General features: G+C 44.3%; 1 protein-coding gene across 1 annotated transcript in view; it reads right to left on the bottom strand.

Annotated features, from left to right (window-relative positions):
- LOC107290506 overlaps positions 1–21,875 on the bottom strand; it is a 154,755-nt gene that overhangs the window by 59,693 nt on the left and 73,187 nt on the right. Inside the window, 1 exon segment of the mRNA XM_029284759.1 lies at positions 12,216–12,859. Within this exon segment, the coding sequence (XP_029140592.1) occupies positions 12,216–12,859 (644 nt within the window).

The raw sequence follows: 21,875 nt of genomic DNA, 5'->3' as shown, positions 1-21,875 counted from the left end.
GATCTCTTCCAACTCTGTTATTCTAAATTCTAAATATCCTCCCCTCAGTGTGACTGCGGGGTCCCATGTCAAACTGTAGATCACGTTGGGACAGGCTATAAGCTGAGGGCAGATACCGATCCAGTATCTGACCTTTTTAACATCAACGATGCTGCGCTTCAGTGGTTAGATGGCCTAGACCAGGGGTAGGCAACCTTGGCTCTTTTATGACTCGTGGACTTCAACTCCCAGAATTCCTCAGCCAGCCATGCTGAGGGGAAAGGGAGAGGTTTCCAAGCTGAGCCATGCTGGCTCAGGAATTCTGGGAGTTGAAGTCCACGAGTCATAAAAGAGCCAAGGTTGCTTACCCCTGTCCTAGGTGTAGGAAAATGGTCATAAGTCCCTCTTTTCAGTTGCTGTTTTTAACTTTGAACGGTCACTAAACAAACTGTTGTAAGCCAAGGACTACCTGTAACTGGAAAGGGAACATGAGAACAGAGGTACAAACTGCTTGAATGAGGTTGCATTCCGTTGAGAAGGCAGTTCTGTGATCCTAGAATGTTATTTTACCTCAGGTCTCACGAGATCTGTAGGCCGGAGCTATTACAAAGAGGGCTTGAGGCAAACAGAAGTGTGTTGTCACACTATCTCCTGAGAATCAAGCAAAGTAGTGAGTAGGGCCCAATTAGTAGTAATTTTATGTCTCTGTTATCAATGCTGTGGGCCTATTGGGGCTTCTAAATATCCCTGCATGGGAGGATCTTCTCTCTAAAAACAGCAAGATGGTTTTAGCCCTGGCTATCAGAGTGAATGGAAAGAGTTGTCTAGTTAAGAATAATTCCTTCCCTTTAGGGAATAAACAATGAATGGAAACTAATCAAGGAGAGCAGCAACCTGGAATTAAGTAGAAACTTTCTAACGGTGAGGACAATTAACCAGTGGAACAACTTTGTCTTCAGAAATTGTTGGTGCTTCATCACTTGAGTCCCAAAGGTGCTTTTCACAAGGCAACTGGACTTTCTTTCTTTTTCTTTGAAGACATTTCGCTTCTCATCCAAGAAGCTTCAGCTCTGACCGGATGGTGGGGAAATGGAAGGATTTATACTCCTTGCAGACAGCTGGTCATTTGCATTCTTTTAGAGAGTTGTTGAGGCCACCTGGAGGCTTATCTGTGTCGTCAGGGTCACCTGAGTAGTGCAAATGGGTGTGGAGCCTTCTTGGAACTGCTGAAAAGACTGTTGTAGACTGGAGATAATGATGTCATATCCCTCCCCCTCTGTTGAGAGAGGGCTGTTCAATTGTGACATAGAAGACCACTCCTTTGACAACAGCAAAGTCCACATTTTGGACAAAGAGGACCGCTGGTTTGAAAGAGGGGTCAAAGAGGCCATCTATGTCAACACTGAACAGTCTTCTCTCAATAGAGGGGGAAGGATACCAAATCATCTACCTCCAGTCTACAACATGCTCTCTACATGGGGCTCCCCTTGAGGAGCACCCGGAGGCTCCAGCTAGTTCAAAATGCGGCCGCGCGGGCGGTGCTGGGAGGGACTCGTCGCTCCCACGTCACGCCGCTTTTGCGCGAGCTGCATTGGCTGCCGGTAGCCTTCCGGGTGCGCTTCAAGGTGTTGACTATTATCTTTAAAGCGCTCCATGGCATCGGNCCGACCTGTACGCTCTCACAGAGTGGGTCTCCTCAGGGTGCCGTCAGCCAGACAGTGCCGGCTGGCGACCCCAAGGGGGAGGGCCTTCTCTGTGGGAGCTCCCACCCTCTGGAACGAACTGCCCCGAGAGATCAGGGTGATCCCTGATCTCCCTTCCTTCCGCCGCGCCCTCAAGACGTGGTTGTTCCAGCTAGAGGGACTGGCCTAAGGGATTTTAAAGGGGTTTTAATTACTTTTAATCTGACATATTTAAATATTTCTTTTTAATCAAATTTTAATTAGGCATGATATGTATAATATGTTAGTATTTTATCCAATTGTCAGCCGCCCTGAGTCCGCAAGGAGAAGGGCGGGATATAAATGTAATTAATAAATAAATAAAATAAAATAAACACAGCCCTTTCAACAGTTCCATGAAAACTCCACACCCATTTGGACTGCTCAGGTGACCCTGAAGACACAGATAAACCTACAGCTGGCATCAACGACTCTCTAAAAGAATGCAAACGACCAGCTGTCTGCAAGGAATATAAATCCTTCCATTCCCCACCATCCAGTTAGAGCTGAAGAAGCTACTTGGATGAAAAATGAAATGTTTTCAAAGAGAAAAAAAGAGAGAGCTCAGTTGCCTTGTGAAAAAGCACCTTTGGGACAACCATAATCTGGATGACTGAGAATCTGTATAGACATTCATCACTTGACGTTTTTAAGAGGAGTCTGGACAGCCACTTGTCTGAAATGGTCTAGGGTCTCCTGCTTGAGCAGGGGGTTGGAGTAGAAGATCTCCAAGGTCCCTTCCAGCTCTATTCTGACCGATAATAACAGGTCAACATTTCCCCTAATAAAGTACCAATTTTACTAGAAAATACATTTCCCACTGAATCGAAGCCAGAACAAAGATCAACCTTTACCTGTGGAGGCCACATTCCTGGCATTTTCCAGCATAACGTCGTTGTACAGGATTTTTTGGTTGAAATCTAGCAGATCCCATTCCTCCACTGAGAAGAATACAGCTACATCATCAAAGGACAGGGAATTCTGAAACAGGAAGAAAGTGTTATCAGTTAATAAACAGCTCCAGGAAGGATTGTCAAGGTGTCTTTTGATTGATTAATCCAAAAATTTATTTTGGAGTAAACATGAATTTTTCTTGGACAGAGAAAATAGACAGACATCACACTCCCTGAGTCACAATCTGTTCAGGAGGGAGACACCCTATATCCTTCCAGGTCAAGTGAAGGGGTGTACTATCCACCACAGCTGAACAAAACATTGGGAGATCCCTGTTTGATATTTTAAACAATAGTTTATGTTATCCCTCAGGGACTAACATATTCATCTTACAGAGAGAGAGCTGAAGCAGCTGCAGTCTCCCTTGGATGACTTCCCATATTCCTCCTCAGAGGTCAGCTCAAGGAAGGATGAGTTCATTCCTGGCACATCAGGAACCAAGTTGAGAATTGGAGGAGTTTTCAGCTGGGGAAAGCTTGCAGTGGCAGACCGCCAGTGAAGAGGAGAAGGAACTGCCTTCTGCATCTGATCTGAAAACACGCAGGGCAAACAAAAGGCAGGAGCAAAGGAGGTCAGCCAGACTACACGGGAGAAGGCCCTGCCTGTCTTGATGGGCTGCACCAGAAAGCTGGCTATTTATCACAGCAGACAGAGGGAGGTGTTGTTGGGAACAATGTGTTGGTTTTCTAGCTGTTTGTTTGATCGTCGTGCTTCCTGTTTCATCCTGTTTGGAATTGTGCCTTGGAGTCTCTGAACGTTCAGAAACCAACCCACGAGCTCAGAGAACGAACCTTCACCCTCAGTTATGTTTTAGCTTACCGGAGTTGGAAGCACAACCGCTGTTTCTGCACCACAAAAGAAAGATGGTCCCACAGGAGTTATGAATGGTCTATTCTTTGAGACTGAAATAAAAAATTGTTCAAAGAACATTACGGAGAAACAAAAGTCATTCGTTCACAAGAGTTAAAGTACTTTCACAAAAGAAAAAAGACCGTGTTAATTCCCATTGTATCAGAAGGACTCATCCATTACCTGCTAAGTTCTCAGATGGACCCTCTTGGGGTGTTTTCTGAAAACTCAGCTCCTGAGAGGGATAAAGCAGATCCCTCCGTGCTTCAGAGTGTTCTGGGACCAACAGGAAGGACTCTTGAACCTGCAATAGCCCCCACGAGAGAAGTAGAAAAGGTATGTTATTGTTCTTAAGAGCCAGCAATCAACACCCAGAGAAGCAGGGATTAACACCCGACAAACACACAGTAAATAACAACCTAATTGAGGAACTACCAAGGAGAAAACAATCCCTCCACTGAAAGGGCAAGCTACTGTTTATAAACAGAGAGTAAACCCCACATCCCCTCTAGAACTGAAGATGTTATCTAGTCGGGCAATGAAATGTCCACAAGAAAATAATTAAGCTCAGAGTGTACCAAGGACTCCAAAATTCAACCCTAAATTACATCTATTCTGTTCTATTGTTCTCAACTCCATAGCCCTCTCTGGAAAAAGGACCAAATTTCTTCAACATGTCCTGGAAGATACCCCGTTTCCCCAAAAATGAGACCTAGCTGGAAAATAAGCCCTAGCATGATTTTTTTTAGGATGCTCGTAATATAAGCCCTATCCCAAAAATAAGCCCCAGTTAAGATCGTCAGCCAGACGGACACATTTAGTACCATTTCTCCCCCCCAAAAAATAAGATGTAACCGGAAAATAAGCCCTGATGTATTTTTTTGAGCAAAAATTAATATAAGATCTAATCTTATTTTCATGGAAATACGGGTATTAAGAAGGGTAATATAATAATTCAACAAAACACAAAATCATCATCAATTCAACAAAACACAAAATCCATCATCAACGGATGGAAACTAATCAAGGAGAGAAGCAACCTAGAACTAAGGAGAAACTTCCTCACAGTTAGAACAATTAACCAGTGGCACAACCTGCCTCCAGAAGCGGTGAATGCTCCAACACTGGAAGTTTTTAAGAAGAGACTGGACAGCCATTTCTCCGAAATGGTGTAGGACAGGGGTGTCAAACTCAATTTCATTGAGGGCCGCATCAGCATTGTGGTTGCCCTGGGGGGGCAGGTGGGTGTGGCCAGGGTGGGTGCAACCTACTGGGTGGGCGTGGATGGAGTGGGTGTGGCCCACTGAGTGGGCATGGCCAGCTCTACATCGTTCCGTCAAGGGTGCCTGTGGGGGCCTGGGCAGGAGTGGGACAGATCTGAGGGTCTCTGGCAGAAGGAGGTGGGACCGGGGCAAGTGCCAAGGCATGGTCCACCAGGGCAAGTGCCAAGATGGCCACCGCAAAATTGTACATTGGCTCCCGGATGGCCTGGGCCAGGGCCAAGGCAGCGGGGGCCGTTCCCTCACTGTTTCCAAGATGGCTTTGCGGGCCACATGAAACCACTTCGCGGGCCGCATCCGGCTCCCAGGCCTTGTATTTGACATGTCTGGTGTAGGGTTTCCTGCCTAAGCAGGGGGTTGGACTCGGTGACCTCTAAGGTCCCTTCCAACTTTTATTATTATTATTATTGCTGTTGTTATTATTATTATCTTCTGATGTAATTAGCCCATGAAAGAGAGCATATTCAGTAATACGGTTTGTAATTATGTTACCCAGAGAATTATCATGGTTAAAATTTCTCACCTGCTGCTGTCCTTGCTTGTGTTCATTTGCCCAGCTCAAGAGGAAGCCCTCTGCAAGGGCTACAGCTTGGGAACAGGTCTCCGCTTCACACTCCCGGACCCAAGTCTCCATCTCTGGAGGCAGGACGGCCAGGAACTGCTCCATGACCACCAGGTCCAGCATCTGAGCTTTGGTGTTTTTCTCTGGTCTCAGCCAATCACGATGAATTTGATAGAGTTGGCTGCAAAGCTCTCGGGGTCCCTTAGAATCCTGGTAGCAGAATCCCTTGAAGGAGGGATTTTGTACAATCCAATTGGTGGTTTCTCCTTTTAGGATGTTTTTTCCTAGGCATGTCCCAGCTGTCCCAATCAGAGCGACACTGGGACCCCTTTTGTTTCCTTCTCCTGTCATGTTGGGTGAGGCCACTTTTTCTCTCTGCATAAATGTTATGTTCAAAAAAACCCACCCCACCACGTGCCCCCCCTAGATCTTCAAAGCAACCGTGTTTTGGGGTCCAGAACAGCACAAAAAGCTTCCTTTAAGACATCTTGAGGTTGTGAGAACTTGGTCCTGGGATATCCAGAATTTCAGAAGATGCTTTTAGCTCCCAACCTAAGAGGAAAAAGAAAAGAAAAAACCACTTCAGAGGAATCTGAAACTCTTTGGTTAGTTTCCATCCGTTGCTTATTGTCCTGCCTTCAGGTGCTTTGGAAAATAGCTTGACTCCTTCTTCTTTGTGGCAGCCCTTGAGATACTGGAATGCTGCTATCATGTCCCCCCTCGTCCTTCTCTTCATTAAACCAGACATACCCAATTCCAGCAACGGTTCCTTATATGTTTTAGCCTCCAGTCCCCTAATCATCTTTGTTGCTCTTCTTTGTACTCTTAATATTTATATGTGTTAATATTTATATGTATTTACGTGTAAGAATGTAGTAGGTATATACATATATACGTATGTAGCATGTTTATCTGTCTGTTATGTACTGTATGTGTACACTTTTGAGAGCAGGGAACAGAATTTTATTTTTAATGTGTGCCAGTGTGTCCACAGTAAAAAATGACAATAAAGAATAGAATGGAATGGAATGGAATAGAATAGAATTCTTTATTGGCCAAGTGTGATTGGACATACAAGGAATTTGTCGCCGGTGTAGAAGCTCTCGGTGTACATACAAGGAACAAGTGATAAATCATGATCATAATAATAATAATAAAGTTGGAAGGGACCTTGGAGGTCATCTAGTCCAACCCCCTGCTCAGGCAGGAAAGCCTATACCATTTCAGACAAATGGCTGTCCAGTCTCTTCTTAAAAACTTCCAGTGTTGGAGCATTCATCGTAAGTTACATTCATCAGAAATCATAAGATACAACACTCGGTGATAGTCATAGGATATTAAATAAGCAATCAACGTAAATCACACTAGGCTTCTAAATAAAACAATTAATATAAATCGTAAGATACAAGCAACAAAGTTATAGTCAAAAGAGGATAAAAAAATAGGTGATAGGAGAGATGAGAAGAGTAATAATATCAATACAGCCCTGTCAGGTATTTTGACAGTGTTGCGGGAAATGGTCTAGGCAGGGTCTCCTGCTTGAGCAGGGGGTTGGACTAGAAGACCTCCAAGGTCCCTCCCAGATCTCCCTTCCTTTCTGGGCCATGTTCCCCACCCCTCCCTCCCCACTTTGCTACAAGGAACAGGAGAGAATTCCTTAGTTGGTGCAAGGTTGCCCTTTAAGGAAACTGCCTTAACTGTCTTTAATTTTTTTTCTTGCCTGGAGCGAGCAGGGAAGAGGCAGAACCCGCGACGGGCCGGGAAACATCCGTGTTCCAGCTTGCAACCCCGCCCAAGCAGGATTCTGGATCCCTGAAAAAAAAAAAATCTGGGGGAGAACTTGGGCTCAGCTCCCTCTCCGAGCGCGACTCCTGCTTGCAGCTGCAGTCTGGCGGGGAGATTGCACGTTCCCACGAGGATTTTGCACCCGCTTCTCTGCTCTCCGCTGGCTAGTGTTAAAAGCAGAGAGAGCCTCTTCCTAGAAAGCCCACAAACAGGCGGGTGTGGACGGTCACTTCCTGCCCTCCCCTTGAAGGTCCTGGCCAGATGTTTTCCCCGGGCCGGGGCTCAATTCTTTGTTCATTGGGAAACAAGGATGCAGTTGTTGCATGCCAAACTCTGCAGGAGTGCGCCATCTAGCGACGGGGGAAATCGGAGTAGGGGAAATGGAGCTGGGTGACCAGAAATGCTTGCTGGGCGGAGGGCCAGAAATTAACAATTAACAATTAAATTAACAAAAGAGTTGGAATTGACCTTAGAGCTCTTCTAGTCCAACCCCCTGCTCCATTTCAGACAAATATAGGTTCTCCTGCTTGAGCAGGGGGCTGGACTAGAAGACCTCCAAGGTCCCTTCCAGCTCTATTCTATTCTGTTCTATTCTATTCAAATGGCTGTCCAGCCTCTTCTTGAAAACCTCCAGTGATGAAGCACCCACAACTTCTGGTGGCAAGTGGTTCCACTGGTTAATTGTCCTCACTGTTAGGAAGTTTCTCCTTAATTCCAGGCTGCTTCTCTTCTTGGTTACTTTCCATCCGTTGCTTCTTGTCCTGCCTTTGTTTCTCTGGGCCACATATGTGTGTTTATGTAGGTATATGTATATTTTATTCTATTTTTGGTTATGTTTATGCAGTGTATAATGGAGGTGATTACCCTTTGAGGGCTGTATGCAACAAAATCTCATTTGGATGTATGCTGATTAGTGTACATTTAAAGTGACAATAAAGACCTATTCTATTCTATTCTATTCTTATTCTTATTCCATTCTCATTCCCATGAAATTCCATTATCTATTCTTTTGGCAGCAGCCAAAAAAGCTAACATAATGCTTGGCTGTATAAACAGAGGTATAGAATCAAAATCACATGATGTACCACTTTATAAAGCCTTAGTAAGGCCACACCTGGAATACTGCATCCAGTTTTGGTCACCATATTAGAAAAAAGATGTTGAGACTTTGGAAAAATTGCAAAGAAGAGCAACAAAGGTGATTAAGGGCTGGAGACTAAAACATATGAAGAACGGCTGCAGGAATTTGGTATGGCTAGTCTAAGGAAAAGAAGGACTAGGGGGGACATGATAGTAGTATTCCAGTATCTGAGGGGCTGCCACAAAGAAGAGGGGAGGATCAACTTATTTTCCAACGTACCAGAAGGCAAGACAAGAAACAACAGATGGAAACTAATCAAGGAGAGAAGCAACTTGGAATTAAGCAGAAACTTCCCAACAGTCAGCACAATTAACCAGTGGAATAGCTTGCCTCCAGAAGTTGTGGGTGCTTCATCATTGGAGGTTTTTAAGAAAAGACTGGACAGTCATTTGTATGAAATGGTAGAGGGTCTCCTGCTTGAGCAGGGGGTTGGACTGGAAGACCTCCAAGGTCCCTTCCAGCTCTATTCTGATTGAAATCCTTTGCCTTAAGGTGCTTTGAAAAATAAGCGATCCCCCTCTTCTTTGTGGCAGCCCCGCAAATATTGGAACACTGGCTATCCTGTCACCCCTAGTCCTTCTTTTACCTAGACTAGACAAACACAATTCCTGCCAATCGTTCTTCATATATTTTAGCCTCTAGTCTCCTAATCATCTGTTGATCTTCTCCGCCGTCTTTCTAGAGAAGTGATCGCGAACCTTTTAGAGACCAAGTGCCCAAAAACTGGCCCTGCCCCTGCTCCACCCCCTGCCCTGCCCTGCTCCGCCCCCACCCTGCCTGCCCGCAGGGCCACTCCCCACCTCCAGGGCCCGCCGCAGATTGCCCAGGCAGCCCAGCAGCGCCATGGTGGCCACGCCCTCTGCGCACGCCCTGCGCCCTTGTCTACGCTGCCTGGTTGCCATGTCCTTGGCTACGGTGCTCTGTGTGGGCCACGCTCGGGGGTGACTCTCCTCCAGGGGGGCTGATGGTGAGGAGGGGGTCGCGGGGGGAGGCAAGGCTGGGGCAACGGCACGTGTGCCCACAGAGAGGGCTCCGAGTGTCGCCTCTGGCACGCGTGCCATAGGTTCGCCACCACTGGTCTAGTTTAACGAAGAGAAGAACGAGGGGGGATATGATAGCAGTGTTTCAATATCTCAGGGGCTGCCACAAAGAAGAGGGAGTCAAGCTATTTTCCAAAGCCCCTGAAGGCAGGACAAGAAGCAATGGATGGAAACTAATCAAGGAGAGAAGGAACCTGGAACTAAGGAGAAACTTCCTGACAGTTAGAACAATTAACCAGTGGAACAACCTGCCTCCAGAAGCGGTGAATGCTCCAACATTGGAAGTTTTTAAGAAGAGATTGGACAGCCATTTGTCCGAAATGGTATAGGGTTTCCTGCCTGAGCAGGGAGTTGAACCAGATGACCTCCAAGGTCCTTTCCAACTTTATTATTATTATTATTACTACTACTACTATTATTATTATCATCATCATCATCATTATTATTATATTATAGTATTATTATTATTATTATTATTATTATTATTATTATTATTATTATTATTATATTTTTATTTTTTGTTTCAATGCACTTTACATTTTCTCAAACAAAACCAAGTATGCCATTCAACAAATTTAAAAAAGTCCTTGGGAACATCTCACCGTAACTTGATTTTCACTACGGTGAATGCTTGTATCAACCACAAACTAGGTCAGTTCACTGCTTAGTGCTTTGTCAGCACCTGTCAGAATTCACAATCTCCCCAAAAAGAAAAGACTGCCTCAGAAAAAAGCAGAAAATCATTCATCAATTACTCATCAAAATGAGATCTGAAGGACTAGATTAGAGACAGATCACCATGGGAAAAAAATTATGTGGTGACGAAGAATCGTCACCAATTTAATAGTGTTATCAGTGAAAAAATGAAACGCCCCTGCTGAAAATGGTGGAGTTTTTGTCTGAAAAGTAGTATATACACTGAGAGAAAAAGTATAGAGCCCTAGACCATGTATAAATTTTCTCTTCAAATCTTTTGGGGAACAAAACTGAGTTCCTAAGCAGTTTGAATTAGATTTTAAACACTGTGAACACATAACAATCATTTGACGAGTTTTATAGAAAAATCAATCTGTAATACACAGGCAAGAACAGATAACTACAAATGAAATAAACAATGTAAAACATAATTAAAGACAGTTTGATCTCAGCAAGTATTGATTGTATTCATACTGTTTTCTTAAGTCACCTGGAAGTCCTTCTGCCACCAACACTAGAATTTCTTCCAGGCCCGCCAAGAAGTAATAACCAGGATGGAACCTGCTTAGTTTGAAAGAACACCCAAAGTTCACTTAAGTACTAATGAAGTACTAATAAGTAACACTTTTACAAATACAATCAGTAATATTGAACGTTCCCATCCCACCTCCCTTTAATATTTGTAGCAAAATTCAACCATCATTCCATAAAACCCACTAAGTTCTTATTTTTAGTTCTTTAGGATCCTTTAATTCTGACAAACGAAAGATAAATAAAAGGAAATTAAAATTAGACGGTGTTCTGGATCCATTCAGTTTCTAAAGTCAACTAGCTTGCCTCACCTTCAAAGACTAGGTGTAGGCTAAGGTGTCAGAAATTAGTAGATGTTTGTAGTATGCAGTCTCCTCCTGGGTTTTTTTTTTTTTGAGGTCATGTAAAATTAAAGTTCATCTGAAGCATTTTCCATACTTTTCTTTTCCATGTGGTTTCATTTATGGGCAATCAGGTTGTTACAATGAACAAAGTTCTATCCACTCTCTACTTGTGTGGTTTTTTCCCCCTTTTTTGCCTTTATTTACATATATACAGAGTCCTTGACTTATGACCACAGTAAGGATCAGAATTGCTAGCAAGGCGATTGTGCCTGATCTTGACTTTTGCCAGTTATTAAGCGAATCAGTGCAGTTGTTGAATGAACCATGTCACCATTAAGCGAATCCTGATTCACCCATTGACTTTGCTTGTCAGAAGCCAGCTGGGAAGGTCCCAAATGGTAATCACATGACTCGGGAACGCTGCAACTATCATAGATACGTATCAGTTGCCCACCCCCAAATTTTGATCTTCTAGGTACAATAATAGTTGTAAGTGCGAGGTCTGTTTTTAAGTCACTTTTTTCAGTGCTGTGGTACTTCGGTCACTAAACAAACTTGTAAGTTGAGGGCTGCCTGTAACCTGTTAATACTGAAGCGCTTTTCACATTAACTGCATTTATACGGGTTCTCCCCTCTGTGGATCTTTCTTACAGGCATTAAGGTCACTCTTCTGAAGCTTTTCCACATTCCCAAACATTTAAAAGATGTCTCTCCTGTATGGATCTTTTTATGGGAAGTAAAAGAAATGTTGCACTGAGTAGCATGGTGGCCTAGAGGCGAAAACGTTCACCTCTCACGCGGAAGGTTGAGAGTGTTCAATCCTAGGTAGCGGCAGATGTTTCTCTATCAGGGTGCAAAGAGAAAATATCTGCTATGTGAACTCCACATAGGCGCCAGGAAGGGCATCCAGCCAGTTAAACGCTCGGTCCATTCAGTCGCCCCGACTCCACTCCGATAAAAGGGATTACAGGATCGTAAAAAGGCAAACGTGGTCACTGAATCCCCCCCCATATTCAGTGAATTTATACAGCTTTTCCTCTGTATGAATTCTTTGTCATTACTATCCATACCTCAGGACACTCTCATGGAGAAAATCCATGAATGTGGTTACTAAGAGCTAACACACTTCATTGCGTATAATTAGTATCCTTTATTCATTATTAAAATCAAAAATATTCCCCTTTATTAATAATTAGTCCACATAATCAACGGAAAGATCGTCCCCACACTGTCTGCATTCAAATGGCTTTTCTACACTTTCACGTGAAGTAAGGCGTCTGCTGTTATGGAAACTTTTACCACGCTTGGTGGATTTGTACGGAACTTCTTTTCTATGTGTTCTGTCATGTCGTGTTAGATCAGCAATCCGCTTGAAGCTCTTTCCGCATTCCGTGCATATATACGGTCTTTCCCCTGTATGGATCTTTTTATGAAATTTGAGAGAACTCTTTGTACTGAAGCTCTTTCCACATTCCATACAATGAAATGGTTTCTCTCCTGTGTGGATCCTTTTATGGGAAGTAAGGTGACTACTCAGTGTGAAGTTCTTGCCACATTCTGTGCATTTGTACGGTTTCTCCCCGGTGTGGATCCTTTTATGCACAAGAAGGGAACTGGAATCAGCAAAGCTCTTCCCACACTCGGTGCATTTATAAGGTTTCTCCCCCGAGTGAAGCCTTTTATGGTAAGTAAGGTGACTATTTTGAGTAAAGCTCTTTCCACATTGCAAGCATTTATAAGGCTTCTCCCCTGTGTGGATCCTTTTATGGGAAGTAAGGTGACTACTCTGAGTAAAGCTCTTTCCACATTCCATGCATTTAAATGGTTTCTCCCCTGTGTGGATTCTTTCATGTGCAATAATTTTACTGTACTTGCTGAAGCTTTTCCTACATACCTTGCATTTAAATGGTTTCTTTCCCATGTAATCTTGTTGATGCAAAGTAAAAGAGCAAAATCTCCTATATTTTTTCCCATCCTCTTTCCATTCGGATTGTTTATTTAAATCTGATTGATCTTCAAATATTTTTTGAAAATCTAAACATTGTCGCCTTCTCTCTGTTTTAATATCTTTTGGGGTCAGGAAGTCATAGATTTTAGAACATGAAGAAGCATTTTTATGCCTCTGAATGTTTACTTGAATTTCCTCTTGATTTTTTGATGGGCACTGATTTTGAAATGTCTCTTCTCCCACTTCAACCTTGATGACTCGCAATGGCTCTGTCTCTGCTTCCTGTTTATTCTTCCTTTCATTACCTATTAGGGAAAAAAAGAATGAACAAATGCAGAATATTCCAAATTATTGTTACATTGTGTAAAGAAGTATAGTGGTACCTTGATACTCATTGTTAATTGGTTCCTGGAGCATGATGAGTACCACAAATGATGAATACCAAACAATTTTTCCCATAAGAAATAATAAAATATTCCAAATTATTGTTACATTACATTACAGTATTAATACCACTTTACAATGCCTTGGTAAGGCCACATTTGGAATACTGCATCCAGTTTTGGTCACTACGATGTAAAAAAGATGCTGAGACTCTAGAAAGAGTACAGAGAAGAGCAACAAAGATGATTAGGGGACTGGGGGCTAAAATATATAAGGAACGGTTGCTGGAATTGGGTAAGTCTAGTTTAATGAAGAGAAGGACGAGGGGGGACATGATAGCAGAGTTCCAATATCTCAGGGGCTGCCACATAGAAGAGGGAATCAAGCTATTCTCCAAAGCACCTGAAGGCAGGACAAGAAGCAATGGATGGAAACTAATCAAGGAGAGAAGCAACCTAGAACTAAGGAGAAACTTCCTGACAGAACAATTAACCAGTGAAACCACCTGCCTCCAGAAGCGGTGAATGCGCCAACACTGGAAGTTTTTAAGAAGAGACTGGACAGCCATTTGTTCAAAATGGTATAGGATTTCCTGGCTGAGTTGGGGGTTGGACTAGATGACCTCCAAGGTCCCTTCCAACTTTATTATTATTATTAGTATTATTAGTATTAGTATTATTACTACTACTGCTACTACTACTACTACTACTACTACTACTACTATTACTATTATTATTATTATTATTATTATTATTATTATTATTATTATTATTATTATTATGTAAAGAAGTACAGTGGTACCTTGATACTCATTGTTAATTGGTTCCGGGAGCATGATGAGTACCACAAATGATGAATACCAAACAAATTTTTCCCATAAGAAATAATGTAGTCACAAGGCAGCCGACACTGACAAGTTCTAGCTTGTGTGCTAAGTACCAAGCAATTGGTGAGTACGAGGACAAAATTTTCACATATCAAATTCGATGAGTTTCAAAGCTGTTGAGTATCAAGGTACTACTGTACTTCTTTCTAGCACTTAATCTCTTTGGGACATGTTCATGGCCTTTTAAAGTATAACAAAACCCTTGAATTGCACCTAGATAGGAACTAGTATCCAGTGCAGCATTATAATGCAGTAACATGTTGGAACCTAAGGCTTTTGGTTGTTCTTCAATGGCAACTGCATATAGAGTGAGTTGCAGTAATCTAATTAAGAAATGACAACAGCTTGAGCAACCATTGCTAACACCCTTCTTTCCACTAAAGGCTGCAATAGGCACACCTGCTGAATCTGGGCAAACACCTACATGGTCTATGACAGTGGTGGCGAACCTATGGCACGGGTGCCAGAGGCGGCACTCAGAGCCCTCTATGTGGGCACGCGCGCCGTCGCCCCAGTCCTAGGCCTTCAGCTGGGTTTTATAAAACCTTTTCGCTTTAGGCCTCCGCCGCCATGTGCAAAAAAAAAAAAAAAAGGTTCAATCAGTCAATTTCAACTTCTCGCGGGAAAAAAAAATCTTGCAAAGTTGGAATTGATTGATTGAACTTTTTAGTCCCACCCAGTCTGCTGTTACCACCTCAGCCACGCCCACTCAATGGGCCGCGCCCACCCAATGGGTCACACCCAGCCAACGGGCCACACCCACCCAGTACTCGACGATGCATAAGTGGGTTTTGGGTTGCAGTTTGGGCACTCGGTCTCTAAAAGGTTCGCCATCACTGGTCTATGACAAGGGTGTCAAACTGCCGGCCCGCGGGCCAGACGCATCATCCGGAAGCCACGCCCACCCCATTGCCGGCAATGGCAAAACCGTCCCAATACGTTGCGCGATGTCACATGACATCGCGAGTTTGACATGTCTGGTCTATGACTACCACTCATTACCACTACTGTCAAATTGCAGATCATTCTATTATTTTGAAGAGCACAGCCCCGTCTGCAATCAGAATTTCAATCATTCTGGAACTTGCTGATTTCTAGATTGGCGCTATTCTATCTTCCCTGAGTTGAGCGTGCTCCTGTTTTAGTCCATCCAGACTCTGGCAGCCTCCAGACAACATGTCAAGACCCCTGCAATACACTATCTTCCATCCAGCTCAATATGCAACATATACAGAGAGTCCTATAACATATACAACAGTCAATTTAGTGACCGTTCAAATCACAGTGGCATTGAAAAAAGTGACTTATGACCAGTTTTCAAATTTACGATCATGGTAGCATCCCCGTGGTCATGTGATCAAAATTCAGACGCTCGGCAACTGACTCATATTTATGACGGCTGCAGTGTCCTTGAGTCACGTGATCCCCTTTTGCGACCTTCTGATAAGCAAAGTCAATGGAGAAGCCAGATTCACTTAATAACAGTTTGACTAATTTAACAACTACAGTGATTGAACTGTGGCAAGAATGGTCATAAAATGGGGCAAACTTGCTTAACAAATGTTTCACTTAGCAAGAGAAATTTTAGGCTCAGCTGTGATTGTAAGTTGAGAACTACCTGTATAGCTGGGTATTATGTGTATTAAAGGAATTTAGGGTTGACCTAACTGAGATTGAAGCAAGTGTGAAAAAGGAAGGCAAAACAACCCTGCCTTAACTTTGTTTACTAGGAGAGGGCACAAAGAGAAACTTTCAAGTTTTTGTTATTATATTGCACAATAATAAAACAGCATTTGTGAAATTCCCACAGGATCTGTGTCTTGATCTGGCCTGCCATGAAGGTCAGACAGCTACAAATAAATGGATTCTTTCCAAATAGAAAACACCTAACCCAACTATTTGAACAGAGATCAGAGAGACTTACTCAGAAAAGCCACGTTCCGACAAGTTTCCAACATGATTTCTTCATGGAGAGCTTTCTGATCAGGGTCTAGCAGAGCCCACTCTTCTTTGGTGAAATAGATGACCACCTCCTTGAACGGTATGGAATCCTGAAAAAGGAATATTTTTTTAAATTAAGATACAGACTGAGAAGTCTTTCAAGATCTCTTAGAATTCCCCAGAGTAGAGACATGCAATAAAATATACAGATTTTTTTTGGGGGGGGGGAGGGGGGGCAAGTTTCAGAATTATTTATTTTATTTATTTATTTATTTATTTATTTATTTATTTATTTATTTATTTATTTATTTATTAAGGAACTAAATGGACATAGCTCACGTCCACTGGCTGAAATCACATTGGAGATAAAGGCTGAATAACGTCACAAAGGCTGATTAATATTTCCACAGGATCTGATGCTATTGAACGCATGAATAAAACATCATTCCAGATCTTCCCCATCCTAAGCTCTTTCTTGCATCCACCAGAGCTGCTCCTATTCTGGAAGGTGATTGGATGGCAGCTGATGAAGTGAAGCTCATTCATACAGTGCTACAGGTCAGGAAAAGGACTGATTCTAGATTATACAGTTTTAGCAATAGAAGGGATGCATCTTGAATAAATCACATATGCAGTTCTGAGGATGGGGAACATTTTCTTCCTACCTGAGCTGGAAGGACACCCCCTCTTTCTGTTCCACCAGAAAGAGAAGCTTGATTTCCAAGTGGGAGCTGGTTCATTGTTTTGTTCTCTGTGGGGAGGACCGAGATAGAAGAAATGGAAATTTTTAAAGAATTCTTAATACGGCATATTCTGGGAAAACTAGAATTTTGCCAAGAGAGGCAAAGTTTGGTTGTAAAAGAAGCTCATGAATGAAAGCAGCTTGGAGAGCTCTTGATGACTTTTTGCCATTGAAACAAATCCTTCCTTACCTGGTGGTTTGTCCTGAACTGGATCCTTTTGGGAGATGTCTCCTAACAGTGGATCCCTAGAAGGTTTGAACAGATTCCCTCTTACTTCGGAGCATTTGTTGACCAAATTAAGACGCGATGTCTTCACATGAAACTGCAGACATCAGAAAGGAATGGATTTAACAGAAATGTTAAATGGGACGGAAATGGGAAAACATGCATTTACAACTACCATCCCATCTCCCCTTCTGCTCCACGTTCAACCATGGGAAAAAAGCTTGGTTTTTTTCTGGGAAATTTTCAAAAAGGTGTTATACTCCTTTCTTATATGATTAATACCAGAAAGGACTGAGAAGACTATTTCATGGCCAGCTCCAAAATGATTTGGAGGGACTGGATATTACCACCCCCACAGAACGGATCAGACCTTCATCTCTTCCTGCTTCTTCTCCTCCCCCTGGCTCAGAAGAAAGCTTTCTGCCAAGGCCACCGCTTGAGAACTAGTCTCCACTCCACATTCCTTGACCCAGTTCTTGATCTCCGGGGGCAGGATGGTCAGGAGTTGCTCCAGGATCACCATGTCCAGCATCCGAGACTTTGAGTTTCTTTCTGGCTGCAACCACTGGGAGCAAAGATAGTGAAGGTGGCTGCATATTTCTCTGGGACTCTTGGTCTCCTGGTAGCAGAACTCTCTAAACATTTGTCGCTGGATGTCAGTGCTGATTGTTTCTTCATCTGGGATCTTCTGCTTGCATCCTTCCCAAATGTTCAGACTGGTCTCCTTCGCAAGGAGAGGGTGTACTGCTGTTTCCTCACATTTTGATCTTTTTCTATCCATTTTCCATCTACGTTCAATCGAATTTCCCAATGGGTAAAAGGTCTCAAAACCTTCTTCCATCTATAGAATCAAAACTTCTGAAAAGGTCCAGTAAGGAATCTAAAAAGGCCACTGAGCTCTCTTTGATGATGGGAACTTTGCAGATAAAATAGCATACATCCAACTTCCCAAGCTATTTTCCAAAGCGCCGGAAGGCAGAACAAGAAGCAACAGATGGAAACTAATCAAGGAGAGAAGCAACCTAGAACTAAGGAGAAACTTCCTGACAGTGAGAACAATTAACCAGTGGAACAACCTGCCTCCAGAAGCGGTGAATGCTCTAACACTGGAAGTTTTTAAGAAGAGACTGGACAGCCATTTGTCCGAAATGGTATAGGGTTTCCTGCCTGAGCAGGGGATTGGACTAGACAACCTCCAAGGTCCCTTCCAATGTTTTATTATTACTATTACTATTATTATTATTATATGAGAGAACTGTCCTAACCCCAACCCCTTTCAATTATTTTAAAATAACATTCAGCCAGAGTTAATAGTTTTGGAGAATGCCTGCAATCAAAGGTTTTTCATATGGGAGACAGGGTTCTGTGTTTCTCCTAAATGAAATTCTCTCTTTGGAAACAAATCTTTGCTCTGAGAGTCTATGAGAGATTTGAGCACGAGATCATTTTCTAAGCTGGGGAGCCAAGAAGAGATTGGACAACATTTGTCTGAAACAGTATAGGATTTCTTGCTTGAGCAGCGGGTTGGACTAGACAATGCATGCTTTTGCTCAGGATTGCCCTCTCTCCTGAGGTCCCACAAATTACCCGCATCCCTCGAAAAGGGAAGCGAAGACTGCAACCTTCAGGAATATATAAACACCTAGCCAGCCCCTGGGGAAGCACAATGGGGGAAGCACGACCCACCGTTTTCTCAGCCCCTGCGATCTAGCCTGGGAAGTGCATGACAACCGCGGAGCTCAGCCGCATCAGGACACCCACTTCTTGTGAAGCAACCCAGATACTGTCGCAGAGCGTCAAGAACGCGTTTCCAGCCTCGCCAAATCTCCGATCCTGCAAGACATTCCCTAGTAGTCTTTGCTTCCCGGAAGTGTCAGTGGAGGAATTTTTTTCCTAGAGAGGCCAGACACGCACTTCCTGTCCTTCTGCTCAGAACTCCAGTAGTGCATGTAGAGAAATCTGTCGGTTCGCAGGAGGATCGTTCCCAGGCACGGAACCGAAGTGAACGGCTCCCTCCGGATGGAAAGCGAAAGTTGCCTCCGTACCACTGCAGAAAAAGCAAGGGAACGGTTGGACGAGAAAGGCCGGGAAAAGCGGGAAGCCGGTACGATGTAGCTAGAAAAGAATCAGAATAGAGCTGGAAGGGACCTTGAAGGTCTTCTAGTCTAGCCCCCTGCTCAAGCAGGAAATCCTATACCATTTCGGATAAGTGACTGTCCAGTCTGTTCTTAAAAACCTCCAGTGATGAAGCATCTACAACTTCTGAAGGCAACTTCTGTTCCACTGGTTAATTGTCCTCGCTGTTAGGAAGTTTCTCCTTAATTCCAGGTTGCTTTTCTCCTTGATTAGTTTCAATCTTTTCTTGCTTGCCTTCTGATGCTTTGGAAAATAAGTTGATCCCCTCCTCTTTGTGGTAGGCCCTCAAATACTGGAATGCTGCTATCATGTCCCCCTCCAGTCCTTCTTTTCTCTAGATTAGCCAAACCCAAATCCTGCAACCGTTACTTCATGTTTTAGTCTCCAGGTCTTTAATCATCTTAGGGCTCCGCGGTTGCCAGGTAAATCCCAAGATCTGGGACCCCAACAGTTGGCAGAATAGGGTTCCCCCCCCCATTTGATCCCTTATTATTTGTAATGGATCAAATTCAGTTTGGATTGAATAGTCCATGTTTTCTTTGCCTGGGACACATGAAGAGATCAAAGTCAAGGACTACCTCCTCTGGGTGGGAAGATACAGACAACTCCCCCAAATAGAAGCCATTGTTATCTCCTACACTTTTTTTTTTTTGAGAAATAGCTGGGAGGGATGGTGATGGTTTAAAAAAAAGGTTTTCCTACCTTTTCACCTTCACCTAAATTTAAATTGCTTTTATTAGACTTTGGTAATGATTTGTTATTGGAACTTTGCACTTTGATATGGCCCAAGGGCTAATCAATAAAGATTATTATTATTACCTTCACCTAAATCCTTTTCCCCTTACTTTGGGGGGGGCAGAAGGGGAGCTTGCAAAGAGTTCTGTGGAGAGATCTCATTGCAAGAAAGCAATAGCTTGGAATGCCATTTGGGATGAGGATACGGCTGCCCAATCCCCTCCTCATTCACAGGAATAGGATAGGGATAGGAATAGAATAGGAATAGAATAGAATAGGAATAGGTTGGAAGGGACATTGGAGGTCTTCTAGTCCAATCCCCTGCTCAGGCAGGAATCCCTATCCCATTTCAGACAAACTGCTGTCCAATCTCTTCTTAAAAATTTTCAGTTTTGGAACTTCCACAGCTTCTGGAAGCAAGTCTTTCCACTGGATAATTATTCTGTCAGGAAATTTAATTGCCTCTTTTTAGATCTTTTCAGGAAAGACTCCCCAGGGGAAAAGTAATCATGCTCTTCGGCGTTATCAGTGAGGCATCTTTGACCTCCCAAACCCCTTCAGGACCTCTCTGCTTCTCTCTGGAGAGTCCTTCCTTTTGCCCTCCTCCCAATTTCTAGCACAGTGATGGTGAACCTTTTAGAGACCGAGTGCCCCAAAAACAGGACCTGTCCCATCCCCCACCCTCTCCCACCCTCCCCTCCCCCCTCCCCACCCACAGGGCCACCCACCGCCCCCATGGCCCGCCCCAGATTGCCCAGGTGGCCCAGCAGCATCATGGCAGCCACGCCCTCTGTCGGTGCCCCACAGCATCAACTGCACGCAACGGGGTGCGAGGGCGGAGTCTTGTCCCCTGCCCAGCTGCCATGTCCTTGCCTGCGCTGCTCCACGCGACCGTGCTGGGGGTGACTCTCCTGCGGGGAGGCTGCTGGTGAGGAGGGGGCTGTGGAGGGAGGCGGGGCTGGGGCAATGGCGCATGTGCCCACAGAGAGGGCTCTGGTGCCATAGGTTCGCCACCACTGTTCTAGCATTATCCTTTGAATGAGGCTTTGGGTCCTGCCCGCCTCCACTAAGACAACGAAATTCCTGACACACATACTTCTAAATATTCCTCCATTCTTTCAACAGATTCAGGAGGAAACCTTTCTGCTCTAACACCTTCACTCCCTGGTCTTTTGACCAACATCTGGCAGCCATACTGGTCTATTAGTTCATTGTTAGGTCAGGACCCCACATTCTGTCACTCTCTTTTTCAGTCTGAGCACTTCTATGTATGCCTCCCTTGTCCTTCAGTATTTTTATGAGGGAAATATTTATGAGGGCAATGCCATTTCTACCACCGCTTTGTCCATTGACCAATAATTGATGGCCATATTGGCCTATTGGTTTGTTTTTAGGTCAGAACCTGTCCTGAATCTCCCTCTTCTCTCCTCGGCGTTGCCGGTGAGGCGTCTTCTGACAGCCTTTGCCTCCCAAACCCCTTCAGGACCCCTCTGCTTCTCCTTGGGGGAGTCCTTTCTGCTGCTCCCTCCACCTTCTAGCATCCTTTGAATGAGGCTTTGGGGTCCTGCCCGCCTCCCCTCCACCCCGCCTCCTTTGAGCGGGTTTAGAAAGCCGCTCCGTCTGAGGGAACTGAGGGAAGCGCAAACACCGCGGCCAAGAGAAGAAGCAAGCCGGGATCAATACTGGGGGGGGGGGGACAACAACCCAGCAGCCGAGCAACCGCGGAAGCCTCTCCCGCGATGCCCTCCCAGAGTGAATCTGCCGCTCAGCCTGAGAGGAGCGCAGAAACCGCCGCTGCCGCCAAAAAAAAAGAACCTTCGGGTGGGCAACGGGCAATCCAGTCCGCATAGCAACCGCAGCCGCCTTCAACCGCGCTGCACTCCCATTGGCCAATCGTCCGCCCCTCGGACCAATCCCGGCGTGGCTGCGGGAAACGGGATCCTCACGCCGAAAGCGACCCGCCTACCTACCGGGCGGTTGAGCGGCTCGGCTGCC

The sequence above is a fragment of the Protobothrops mucrosquamatus genome, unplaced genomic scaffold (assembly GCF_001527695.2).
Source record: "Protobothrops mucrosquamatus isolate PMUCROS unplaced genomic scaffold, P.Mucros_1.0 scaffold910, whole genome shotgun sequence".
Taxonomy (NCBI): domain Eukaryota; kingdom Metazoa; phylum Chordata; class Lepidosauria; order Squamata; family Viperidae; genus Protobothrops; species Protobothrops mucrosquamatus.
The sequence above is the reverse complement of the archived record's forward strand: the minus strand, read 5'-3'. Positions and strand labels throughout refer to the sequence as shown.